The following is a 13784-nucleotide window of genomic DNA, read 5'->3' as shown; positions in this document are numbered from 1 at the left end:
AACCGGTTTTCCCGTGGGCATGTATCCTACGGGCAGGCACACCTTTAGGGTGGGCTACCAAGCACCTAACATTCGAGGAAGGGTTCAGTTTGAGAGTCAGCAGAATAGTGCACTCTGGGATTGATAGATGCCATACATAGCCAGAGGATGGAAGGGATCCTGGTAGCCCATTGGCTAGTGACCACACTATCCCCCCAGGACACCTTCTCGGCATAAATATGGCATCCTGAACCTCAGATCATGACAGAACTGGAGACCTAACCAAAGGACCGCCTTGCTGACCCCTGGACTTGGCAAAGAGGCTGCACTGTCTGGTGGACTGCACCTGCCGCACCTTGGGCTAGCAAGGAGAGGACTGTGCCAGTGGCTCCTGGTTTGAGGAAAAGTCACACCCAAGCCCCAGACTGACCCTCTGGAACGAGCACCAGGACCATTAAACCTGAAGAAGCCCAACTCGGCAAGTCAGTAGCCACTTCTAGAGAATTGCCACGGACAGCCCCAAGACACTGATCTTCGACGGACCTTCAAAGGAACCCGTTAGGTTTTGCTTCACAAATTCAACTGCTGGTCTCAATTTTCCCTGTTCAAATACCATATCCTGGTTGGACTGTCCTGTGCGGTTCAATGCTTCTCAAGGCTTCTTTGAGTTTCATGCACACAGCCTACTGACAATATATGCTTTACTATGTACGACCTGCATGACTTGTGATTTTGAAAATAAAGAAATTCTGATGAAAGCAAAAAACTTGATAACTTGTAGCACCTCATTCACATGCACACTTAACAAACTCACCCTTTCAAAAAGCATAACTGGAATCCGATTTTGTACCTTAAAAAGGGAAGATGTTGCGCAAAACCAGCTCTGGAGTCTAAGCACAGCGGTTTCCGCCATCTGTCAGAAACCCAAAGCAGTGCAATCCATTGCGCCATTGATAATGGCTGTAGAGATCCTTTGTCCCTTCTGGAGGATGGCCTTTGTTTCTCCCTTCTTAACAACTAACAGCAAGTCAAGAATGGAGCCATATATGACCTCATCAGTCTTTCGTAATAACCATCGATGGCCAAGAAATAAGATGCCATAGCAGAGGAGGTGGTTAAGGCAGAGATTCTCTTCTCAAAGTTGTCTATTTTGCGACCCTCACTATCAGAGAAGGAGGTTAGTGCATGAAGATGGGAATGTCGTGGGGCAGCTTGCCTGACAAGGGTCCACTTTCAAATACCCGTTTAGGCATGCTGGTATACCATCTGGTCCCCAATACTTTTTATTGAGCCTGGAAACAAATGTGGGAACCAAGGAGGCATATGTATGATTGGCAGGCAGATGTAGTCAACAATGTGTATATACTCACATATTTTCCCACGGATTATTTAAAGTAGTATAAAAAGCAAAATGCAATTCAAAGTGTTTCGACGCCTTTTCTACCTTTCGCGTTAAAGTGGACAATAACGTCTGGTGGTGAGTCAACATGTTGGTGCGCTTGGTGCGGTGGTAATATAATTGCCCTTACTTGGGCTTAACCAGATGGGAACTCGTTAAATTTGGCATCTTCCTCCTTCACTCTATTGGTGGTATCTGTTCCCACTGATCGAATGCCTACTGGAAGTGGTGGTAGCTGCAGAGGAGCAGGTGGAAGCTGTGCTAGTGGTTTGCATACAGGATGATACTGAGAAGTTTCCTGCTTGCGTTTGCGACTCCTAAGCAGGATTTTGTTGAGATGGTAGCTTGGAGCAATGATCTACAATTGTGTGCAGAGTATGACACAAATTAAATCTATCAGTACTCTGAGCATCATTTGTTTCTGGTAACGTGTCCCCTCATAATTTTTGCCATTATAGCACCATTTCAACTTCTGATCCTCTAGGTAGTAAAGTGTGAATCATTCCCCTTCTACCCTTTGTCCGAGTCATATGGCCTGTTCCCTTCATCCTATTTTTCTTCCTCCAGGCACTTTATTACACAGCTGCGCAGAGCTAATCACAGGGACAAGAGGACCTTCCTCATAGGATTCTTCAAAGGTGTAGAAAAACTTTGTAGGAGCTTGTGGGAATTTCTTGCTTGTGGATGTGCCCGAAGGGAGCAGGCAGTGGATATCTTTTGGAGGAAATTAGTGTGACCTTTCCTGTACTCTTTGCACAAGTCATCATCCACTGTGTGAAGAACTATCGACTGAGTGGTGGTTGTAAAATACTTGATGTAAGTCAGATCATGCATTAATAGTCAAAGATGGTTCTGCCTATGGTGGAATAGACAAAGAAAAGGCGCCAATACTGGCAATTGACAACGATAGAGGAGCTGGCAGAGAATGAATGGAGAGGGGCCTCGAAACAAAGGAGCCTGTTGTATTCATCCATAACTTGTGCAATACTGGTGTTGTTAACAAGGATTTTGGCAGGATTTTCACCTTAAAAGATGCCTTAAAGGATGCCCTGGATAGCCTGTCTGGCTTTTTGTCTGTTATTTGCTGGCCTTACGATGGGGCTCCGCTGAAGTCGAAGTCAACTTCTCACAGATAGCAGATTTTAGTGGGGTCTTACCTCATTCCAGAGGTTTCTTAATCTCCAAAAGGGCCCTTTGTGAGAATTTATTTTCCGGAGTAGAAGAATCCTGGCCGTGGATTTCTTTTGAAGCCATCAGATTAGGTAACTTTCATGCTCATTGATAGTGTTTGCAGAGAACGTTCTGCAAATTAATTGATTCTTTTGGTTTATAATGGGTGTAAAAGCAGGAGATACGCTTGTCGGAGCCATCTGAATGCAGACACGTGGAAGCCAAAAAAAAATAATAATTTCACTGGATCAAAATCTAAAGGTAACTTCCCTAGTAAGGAAATACCAGAAGAGACGGCGTAATGTGGAAGAAAAATCTGAAGTTTTGGTTTGAAAGAATACCTGTGTAGAGCTCCGAACTACCACATGACATGCAATCGAAATCTGAGCTGTGGTGTCCTCTTGGAGGAATGGAGTTCAGGGCACTGCTATCTCAATGGCTGGAATTTGGATCTTTGTGCTAGGAGGTGATGGTGCTACTGAAGTGAAGCTAGTTTTAGATTTTCAAATGGGTTTTCCCTTACTGCTTGCTATATATGATTGTCAAGGGTCTCCCACTTCAAAGACGATGAATAATTCAAGCATGTGAAACTTTGAAAGATCCATTTCGGGAGAAAAAAAGATACCCCTTTCTCACACAAAGATAGGTATAGGACATACTAGTTGGCAAGCATTTCGCAACAGGACATATACTCAAAAAAGTCCAGTTAGCTACACAATGTCTGCTCCTGGCTGTGAGTCTACCAGATCAGATCCACTCTATGATACCTACACCAGTCCTGACCCTCAGCCAAATACTAACATTAGAAGAGCCTGACAAAATACTGTGAGTTCCACACTACAACAGCCAGAGACGTTGTACATGGCAGTTATGCATAGCGCTTCACACACTAAGTGATGCCGCATAGTACTGTTGTCTCTTATTTTTAAGTCTGTATTCTATAGCTCTGTACATCTGTAGAGCACCTCACACCAAGGAAAAGGTCATATGTCCTTTATATTGTCTTAAAATATCACCCTCTGGAAGCTAGGACTGGGTAGTGCAGACTCATCCAAGGAAATCATGCAACAAAGATCCGCAAAGCATCCATCACTGCATGCTTGAACTATGAGGCAGTGAACTGACCCCACAAAAGAACTCATGCCTGTGAGCAGCTAGGATCGAGAGATTAAAGTAGGCATCTTGGAGGTCCAGGGACACCAGGCAGTCCTCATTAGTGAGGGCCAACAGACCATCAGAGGGTTAGAGACAGCTTCTTGAACTTGTCCGGCTTAAAGAAAATATTTAGAAGGCAAAGTTCTAAAACAGGTCTGAGTCGTCTGTCCTCCTTGGTTTACAATGTGAAACTTTTGAGGTCTGTTTTTGATAGTAGCCTGTCACAAGTACCCCACATTAGAAATGTAGCACATAGCTGTTTTCATCAACTAAGGAAGCTAAAACACATCCTTTCTCTTCTGTCACAGGAACATAAAGACCTGGCAGCAAGTGCCATGATTAAGTCCACTCTGCATTACTGCAATGGCCTTTATGCAGGGCTAGCAGCAGCAGCTTTAGGATAGCTACAGAAAATGCAAAATGTTGGTGTTCAGGCAATATTAGGGCTTAAAAAGGGAAATCACATCTCTAAGCTTGGAGGTAATTATACTGGCTATAAATCATTGATATGAAATTCAATTGAGCATTCTGTTTGGTTAAAAAAATACCATTGACTAGGGAGTGAATCTCTTTAAAAAAAAAGGAGAGTTTCATCTCATCACACACTCGTGTCATAAGTAGTCAGATCAAGTCTTTTAGCAACTTTAGGTTTAAGCTTAAAACCACCACAGACCACAAGAATTGGAGGGCCTTCAAAAACATTAAATCGCACCGCCCCAGATCGCACCACTGGGGGAACTGCCTCCTCACCCAATCATTTAAATCAGCCTTGACCGTACCACTGGTAGAGCACCCTGTCTCAGTTATTCACAGCACAGCTGGGAGAACATCCTGAGCTAGTCAGTCACACTGTCTCATACCACAGAATGCCTTTCATCAGAGCTCTACATTCATACAACGCAGAGCATACAGCTGCTACTGGAAGAGCTGTCAGTTCCTCTTACACATTGCCTCATATCTCAATAGTCAAACCTACAAATATAAATTATATACATTATCCCAGACCCTCAACTCACCTGCTATTTTAATGTTGAGGTTGGCATCAAGAAGCAGATTCTCAGCCTTCAGGTCACGGTGCACAATGTTCCGACAGTGACAGAAGTGGACAGCGGCAACAATTTGCTTGAACTTCCGGCGTGCTTCCTTCTCAGCCATGCGTCCATGCGCCACCAGGTGATCTGTGGAGTAGCAGACAGTGTCATGGCACATATTAACACAATTCCCACAGCATTCTCCCACAACTCTGCAGTGACTCATTTACGGGTATATCAAGCATGCCAGGCTTTCCTTGAAACACATTTTACAATCACAAAAGATGTATAAATGCAGCTAATTGACCAGAATGTCAAACCTGCTGAATAGCAGACCGGTCCATCCAGCGAGATTGCGTACAATACAAATTGGAGATGTAACACAGGCAGAAGACCCATGGCAAGATTCTCTGGGAACTGTCCAGGGCGGACAGTCATGGCCACATCAGGAGCCGATCTGGAAGTCCTTCTCAGAGCTGTAAGTGCCCTTGGCAATACACTGTCATTTTGTTTTCTTGGAATTGTGAATATGTCTACTATTATAAGTTGGTCCTCCGGTCAACATGAAAGTCTGTTGTAGCCATCATTGTGTACAATATGTGGTTTAGAAGAACAAGTTGCTTTCCTTAGGTAACACCCATGCCAGTGGATATACTATTTAACCACATAACCCCATACTTTTTTATTTCCCCAGGTGACAGATAGGATGCAAAATATTTCTAGCAATTGACCTCACGTGCCAGTAGTTGGTGTCAATGGAGTTCGAGTCATCGTCACAACTCTGGTAGTGAAAGTGTGGGGGTCGTATGTAAAAGCCACCCCTGCACACCGACCTTAGTTTACAACAAAGTATTTTGCATCCTTAGATGTGAAGTATCAGAAAAGGACTGGGAATTGTGACAGCGTGCAGAATCTAACACAGAAACCTATTAACACATCAAAACCCACTCCATAGTATAGGAGGAGGGTGGGCAGTGAAGAATCCGATGTTGGACAGAGAATCCACCAGAATGAGCACTACCAAAGCCAAGTAACTTTTCTTCTTATAGCTACTGTTAACTGCAGATTTTTCACTTTTTGAATACAAACCAAACCAGTACCCCTTAAATGTAAGACTTGGACTCCATACCGAGAGGCAGGTGGCAGATGTCCAGCATTGCAACACCCCTGGCCAAGGATGTTTTGGTAGGCATAGGTTTGGTAAAATAAACGGTAAAGCTCCCAGGAGGCTACTTTTTGGTCAAAGCTTAGCATATTTTTATGCAAAGAATGCTCTCTTGTGATGGTCAGTTCCTGGACTGCTCTTCGCTTCTTCACACTACAGAACCCCCCAAAACGTTAGTCATCTACTTGGTGCTCCTTAATCAAATAAATTGATATCAAATCTAAGGGCTCTCCTGGGATCCAACCAATACAGCCTTCCCTCCTCCCTAGAGGGATGAGGTGGGCAGAAGAAAACAGGGAGCATGATGAACAGGGAGCATGATGGACCGCCCTGCATAGAAAGGCAGCACCATATTTGGCAGAAATTATGGCAGAGTCTGAAGGTTCATATTGTCTGGAAAAAAGGTGGTATAAGATGGTAACAATGACATATCTGCGGTTCACAAACACGGTGCATGATGTAATCACAAAGGCAGTTTAAATGATCTGTAGCCTTAAAGACCAACTGTACATAAGCTCTAAAGGCATGCACTATAGGAAGATAAGAAACATATTAGATCCAATTGCAATATAACAAAAGGTACTGGTGGCAAAAATATATGTAAGAATCTTCAAAAAAGGCACTGCAACTGGTGACTTAAATAGAGAGGGCAAATGTAAAAAGCCCGAGAGGGAAGACAAATAACCTCTAAAAGTGCCCATCGCAGGGCAGTAATGGGCCAAAGACAGACCAACCAGAAGAGCAAGCGACAGCTTAGCTTGAAGCTAACCAACCGGACGGTCCTCGCACCAGGGTGAAAGCTTGGTCCTAGTAGCCAGAATAGACTGATTTAGTGGACAGATGGGGAGCAGCCAAAATAATGTCCATGACCTCCAGAGACAAATCACATCCACTCAGTTGGTTCTGCTAAATGTTTATACATGGGGTAAAGGTTCAGAAGGTTTGAATGTAGAACCCTGCCCTGCTGGTGGGAGATGATGGCATATACTCGACTAGGGTACACACCATGACTCAACCAGGTTGGCACACCAGACCCTATGAGCCCAGTCTGGGGTTATCAGGACGACTTGTACCCAGTCCCTCCTGAACTTCTTCAGAACCCAGAAAAGAAGCAGCAGAAGCAGGAAAAAGTGGGGGAGAGCAAAGTCCAAAGTATGGTGGAACGTGTTCTCCAGAGAACAGAAACTCTAGAGGAAAAAATCACTGCAGTGCAAAAAGCTCAACAATGGGCTTAGTGAAAATATCTACCAAAGGCACACCCCACGGATGAATATGCCTTAAACTACCTATGAATGCAGAAGGCACTTGTAGCTGGCTAGATGATACCTGCTGACATGGACTAGTGTGGCATTCAGGGACTATACCAAATGGTTGGCAGTCACGAAATTTCCCACCACATCAGTACACGTGACCTAATAGAGCCTTATTTATTGCAGTACCACAAAAGGATCGTATTGTCCATTCAGAACGTGGATGGGACTGCCCTTGATGGAAAGCAAAAATATCTTGAGAGCCAGGAGGATGACAAGCAGATCTGGAAGCAGAGACCAAAAGCATCTGTTCTCCACCTCATTCAAGTGGGCTACCCAGACCAGAGTCAGTGTATTCATCTCTACTGTGAGCTCTGCATGGTGTAGGGAGAAAGGCCTGCTGCAAGTCAACTGGCATTCTTCACCCACCTGAGAACAGATGATCTTAAAAAGGCACTCCCAGTGCGGAGCTCATTGAAGGCACAGGTTCCCCCACAGAGCCCACTTGTGCCAACGCGCATCAGGCACTAGCAGGATACGTGAGATCAAGAGACCAAGAAGTCTCAAGATCGTTAAGCATGCAACACAGAACAGAGCCCAAAACATCGGTATTCAACTTAAATGTCCTGGAACTTGTTGTCGGGGAGAAAAGCTTTGAATAACACAGTCCAGAACAGCCACTATAAAGGGAATTCCTTGCACTGGCCAAGGAGCATAGCATGGAGATCGTGATCCACAAGTGGTCCTTGACTGACTGTGATTAGCCTGCCTTTAATAGCCATTCGGCAAGGTACATGAATATGTGTACGCTTGATGTGAAGATCGGTCCCAACTACTGCCTTCACCTTCATAAATATCCAGGGGGCTGAGATGAGGTTGAAGAGCAGGATGGTGAATAGCTATCGTTCAAGCCCCAAAACGAAGCAGAGGAAATGCCAGTAGGACTGCAGGCCAGGTTCATGAAAGTACTCATCCCACAAGACTAAGGACACTATCCAATTGCCAGGATCTATGGTATTGAGAACCTGGGCCAGAGTCAGCATCTTGAATTTGTAAGTTTTGAAGAATAGTGTTAAAGAACAAAAAGGTCCATTATCAGTCTGAGCCCACCATTTTTTGGGTATCAAGAATTAAAACTTGTTAGCACCTGTTGCCTTTCTCTGGGACTCTCCCTATTGTCCCTCTGGACAGAAAACACTGAAGCTCTTTGGCAAGAAAGAGGAAGCATGTTCTGCTGAGGGCAGGGTGAAACCAAGAGGAAGCTTATGTGGGTTTGACAGAAGGTGAAGGGTGAAAACATGACAGACAACCTGCAGGGCCTATTGGTCTGAAGTGACATCACAACATTCAGGCCTTTAAAAAGATATTCTGCCACCCCCTACTCTCCGCTGGCCAGGAGCAACTCCCAAAGGACGAATCTGACTAGCTTGACAGCAGCAGAGGAAGATGGGGACTAGCCATGATGCAGATCAACCTGTCCCTTGCTGCCAACATTCCCCCCTAAAGCCTCGAAACTGATGGACTGGCTGCTACTCTCGATGTGATGGCTAACTCTGGTTGTAGGTCAGGTCTGAGAAATTACTCCTGAACTTCTGGTATTATTGATGGAACTGGTGAGCCGGGGACAGAAAGAGCACGTAGAAAGTCATAGCACAGCTATCTTTAAAACTATACAAAGCTAAATACACATTGTCTCTAAACAGCCTGTAGCCACTAAAAGGTATACCCATGACGGATGCCTGCTCGTCACTGCATCGAACCTGGAGCATGCATCTCAGCATGACCACAAATCATTACACTAGAGCCAATAACATGGCATACACAATCTTTGGTATCCAGTCTGGTTCACAAAATATAATTGGATGTGCATTTCAAAACTTCTTAGGGACTGCAGGAAAATTCTTGCTCACCATATCCCATAGGGCATGAGTGCATATGCCCAACAAGCAGACCATATTCAGTTACCACAATGTCAAACTGCCGGAGAACACTCCCTTGCCAAGTACATTAAAGTGCTTTTATTCTCTATCAGGGAGAGCAGTAGGCCAGGCAAGTCTTCAACCACACCACAGTCAGAGCTTCATCGACATGTAGCAAAGGCTATGAAGCTACATGGCTGGGTTGCAAAATGTCTTTAAGCAGATTAGCCTTAGTGTCCAAAGTTAGCAACTGCAGTTCCCACACCTCTGCTTCCTACACACTACTACAAGAAAGGAAATATTTTCTTCAGTGGAAAGCCCCAATGGATAGCCCAATTCAGTCTCTTGTGAGGTATTAAGTTCACTAGCATTTTGGAAGGCAAAAACTGTTCATAATCAGTACAGTGAGGGGCCAATAAATTGTCCTTCTCCTCCTCCTCATCATGTAATGACATTCCGAAGGTCCTGTACAGCATCTAAATCTGAGCCGAATACGGCCACAAGGGGTCAAAGATATTGGCACAGAGGCTCTACCAGAGTCCTCCAACAGCTGTGCCATGGTAGTGTTGTAAAAGAGACATTGGCTGAGATGTAGTTGAACTTGTTTCCAAATCTGAGAGCGGGCTTTCAAGAGGAGGGGCCGGTGCCGAACTGGCAAGAATCAGCATGACTTTTCACTAGAAAGTGATGGTGAGGCCAGGCACCATTAGGGTATCAGGAGGAGACCTAAAGGGTAAGTCTGCACCATGGAAGGCCCTATAGCCAGAAGTTTTATGACTGGACTGGAGGGTCCAGCAGATCCATTAATTCCAATGGCATGCCAGGGGGACCTTCAATCGTCTAAAAAACACGCAGCATGACTTCCTTCAAGGCCTCTACCTGCTACTAAGTTGAAGATGGCCTGAGGAATTCGGGGTGCATAGGCCCCAGCCTGACATCAGCGCCTAGGAGTGGCTATCAATTCCGGAGGCAAGACGATGCCGCTACCAAGTCGAATGTGCCACTTATTAGTGCAGTGGAGCAGTTGCTGGGAAAGTTTTGCATCCAGCCTGATGGGATTCAGAAGGTGGGTGTGATTCACAAGGCAAGGAACCTCGAGGTAGAAGCAGCCATGAGACCATTAGAAAGGACTGGATATTAACAATAAAAACAATAAAAGGTTTTCCAAAGAACTGGTTGGAGGCTGATCCAGAGGGGTTTGCCTTAGCAGTGGTGAAATGACACCACTGCATGTACCGTTTTGATAAAAGGAGCAGTGTTTCAATTTCTGTGTGATGGCTGAACGCCTCTAATGAGGGTGTACTGCTAGTAAACCATAGGAGAGTTACAAGATAACTACTAGCATGATCCAAAAAAAGCCACTCAATGTGCTGTCTGAAACAAGAATCGGCAAAGCCAACAGGTCTCGCATGTGGGACCTATTGCTTTTAGCAGTGTTGTACAACATCGGGACATTGTACAACACCGGGACACTGTGCAACACTGTGAAACTTAAAAAAAAAAAAAAAAGTGCCAAGGTAGTTGTGTCATTCAACTGACGTGTGCATGCTTTAAAACACATGCCCTTGGCAGCAGAACAACACCATATTTACCGATCTGAGATGAAAGTCGCAATTGCATCAGTGAATATAAATATAAAGACTTTTTTTTAAAATGTATTTATTAGCATTTTCTTAATCACATTGCAAAGCCACTTCAGATATACAAAGCATCTTGTGTCTGTTTTCATTACAGGTGGAGCGAGGTCAAACAATCTTAGCACGTAGATAATCAACAACAACGAATATTGTCTGTCAACGGAATCTCTCATCTCCCCCCCTCCGCCTTGCATCACCGCTTTCCCCCGAACTACTGTGAATCTGTGAGTGTCAGGCCATAGTAAGTTAGCCATGGCTGCCATATTTTCTCAAAAAAATTCGGGTACCCCCTCGCTTTATATGTGGTCTTCTCCCCCAACATATACATGTCCATCCCTCTCCGCCATTCCTCCAGTGTTGGATTAGTCGCCGCTCCCCAAGCCCTCACCATGTCTCTTTTAGCCACTACCTGACCCAGCTTGAGCAACACCAGCTTTACTTTGGGGAGACCAATCTCTGTGGGTATACCCAGCAGGATGAACATAGGATCTGGGGTTATTGGTTCCTGCAATATAAGCTCCCACTCCTTCAGAAGTGTGCCCCAGTATAGCTGTGCATGCAAGCATCCCCAGACAGTGTGAAAGAAGGTCCCTGCCATGGTTTTACATTTCAGCCAATTGGGGGACTCTGCTGTACCCATCTTATACAGTTGGGACCTGTCGTAATACATTCTGTGTAGATACTTAAATTGAATCAGTCGCAGTCTAGATCTAATGGCTACCTCCCTCGGGTACATCAGGGCCATTTCCCAGTCTAGATCTTCTATGTCTCCCAGGTCGGTCTCCCAGGTCGGTCTCCCAGAGTAGTCTCAATTTTCGCAGTGGGTCGGGTGTGTTGTTCATAATTGTCCTATAGGTCTATGACACTGCTTTCCCTCCAATGTCACCCATCAAGAGTCGCCCTTCTAACGGGAATACTCTGGGAGTCCCTCCATATCAATATGTTGCGCCCACCAGGCATGCCTCAGTTGCAGATACTTAAAGTGTTGCGTCTTGTTCATGTCATATTCTAGCTGGAGGTGTGGGAATGTCACCAGCTCTTTACAATATATTATGTCCTTAAGCTGGGAAATACCCACCAGATCCCACTTCTGAAAGCCCTTCAACTTGACAAATTCCTTAAGTCTTGTTCCCACCCATAGCCGGGTTTCCCTGGTCACCCGGTTTTCCCACTTCATGCGCCTCTCCGCCTTTTTCCATGCCATTATCGCTATTTGAGTGACCGGCAACAATTTTGCAACACCCTTGCCTCTATATAGGTAGTGTGAGTATGGCCTGCAGAGGAACTGTGTGTGCTCAAGCGCATACGCCGGATGATCCCTCTCGCCAAAGGCCCATTCATTTATTACTATCAAGTGAGCAGCCCAGTAGTAAGCCCGTAGGTCCGGCAGGGAAATGCCACTGCTATATTGGTTTCATTGCAGTTTCCCCAGTGCCACCCTAGGGGGCTTCCCTCCCCAGAGGAACTTCCTCAGGATGTCATCAATTTTGCTGAACACCTTTTCCGGGATTGAATGGTAGGTATTTTGCTGAACATACAAAAACTTTGGAAGGATTATCATTTTGAAGAGTGATGCTCTTCCAAGCAGTGTTAGGGGTAGGGAAGCCCATCGGTCCACGTCTAAATGGAATTCCCCCAGTACCTTGTACAGGTTCTGTTCCAACGCCTGTTGCCTATCTACCTAAATATTTTATTCCCGTGGTTGCGACCTGTAGTTGACTAGGATAAACAATATTTTCGACCTCTTGCCCTTCCGGGTACACTTGATTTCTCCCAGTTAAGTCTATACCCCGCATACCTGCCGTAGTCTTCACAGCTCTCCAGTATCTTAGGGAGCGTTGTTTCAGGACTCGTAACATATAACAGTATGTCGTCAGCATACAGAGAAATGCGTTCATCCAAACCATCCTTGTCATTTACCCTAAAGCCGGTTATGTGCAGGTGTGCACGTATGACGCATGCCAGGGGTTCCAGGACTATCGCAAATAATAGAGGGGACAAGGGGCAACCTTGTCTAGTGCCCCTTTCGATTGGGAATTTTCGGGATGTTACGCCGTTGACTCTGACCCTAGCTAACGGTCCTACATACAGATGGGCTATTCATCTCCTGAACTCAGGACCAAATCCCAGTATGTCCAGTACAGCCATGAGAAACGGCCAATGGACCGTGTCAAATGATTTCACGTCATCTAGGGACAGAATGAGGTGCGGGTCGGTCCTATGTTGCACCAACTCCAACCAGTTGTAAGATTGAGTGTCGTCGGCCTGTGAGGCATAAAACCCGACTGGTCCCTATGGATAATTCCTGTTATAACCTTGGTTAGTCTGTTGGCCAGAATTCTGGCCAAGATCTTCGTCTTCATGTTTATGAGAGAAATGTGTCTATACGAGTCACAGTTCTGTGGCGGACGCCCCTCTTTAGGTATCACCACAATTGTCGCGGTCCTCAGGTCTTCGGGAAGTGCACCCTTTTCCCGCACCTCCAGATACATCTGGAGTATATACGTGCTAAAAAGTGCCCCATGCTGTTTAAAAAATTCCGGCGGGAGCCCGTTAGGACCCGCGGATTTCCCTGTTTTCATCTGGCCTATGGAGTCTACAATTTCTTCTTTTGTCAATTTTGCCTCCATCGCTTGTGCTTCACTGGACTCTAGTTGAGGAAGCTGCATAGATTGTAAATATGTGTGTATCTGTTCGGTGCTTGCTAAAGGTCGTTTTGCATAAAAGGCCTCGTAGTATCCCGCGAAAGCATGTGCTATCGCGTCTGGGGTCTTGTGAACCTGACCCTCTTCCGTCTGTATTTGGGCTTCCCATCTGCTTTCCATCTCTTTCTGGCTGAGCCAGGCAAGCAATCTACCAGTTTTATCACTAGCATCATACAGTCTCCTATGCATGGCTTGTATCGCCAGTTGCACGTCTTTTTTGGCTAGCGCAAGATATTCGTGTTGCAAGAGTTTCAGCTTTCTTAACCTGAAAGCATCGTCTCCTGTGCTGGCTTGCGATTCGGCCTGTAGGAGTTGTGTTTCCAATTTCTCTACCTCCTCGGTCTCTTTGCGTTTCTATTGGGCGATAATGTTTT

General features: G+C 45.4%; 1 protein-coding gene across 3 annotated transcripts in view; it reads right to left on the bottom strand.

Moving 5' to 3' along the window:
- Positions 1 to 13784, bottom strand: part of SIK3 (SIK family kinase 3) — a 632054-nt gene that overhangs the window by 300864 nt on the left and 317406 nt on the right. For all 3 annotated transcript variants that reach the window (XM_085645705.1, XM_085645704.1, XM_085645703.1), the window contains exon 4: positions 4720 to 4881. In XM_085645705.1, coding sequence (XP_085501831.1) covers positions 4720 to 4881 — 162 coding nt within the window. The remainder of the gene's footprint in view (positions 1 to 4719; positions 4882 to 13784) is intronic.

The sequence above is a fragment of the Triturus cristatus genome, chromosome 3_1 (genome assembly GCF_964204655.1).
Source record: "Triturus cristatus chromosome 3_1, aTriCri1.1, whole genome shotgun sequence".
NCBI lineage: Eukaryota > Metazoa > Chordata > Amphibia > Caudata > Salamandridae > Triturus > Triturus cristatus.
Note: the sequence above shows the minus strand (reverse complement) of the source record. Positions and strands in the feature narration are given on the sequence as shown.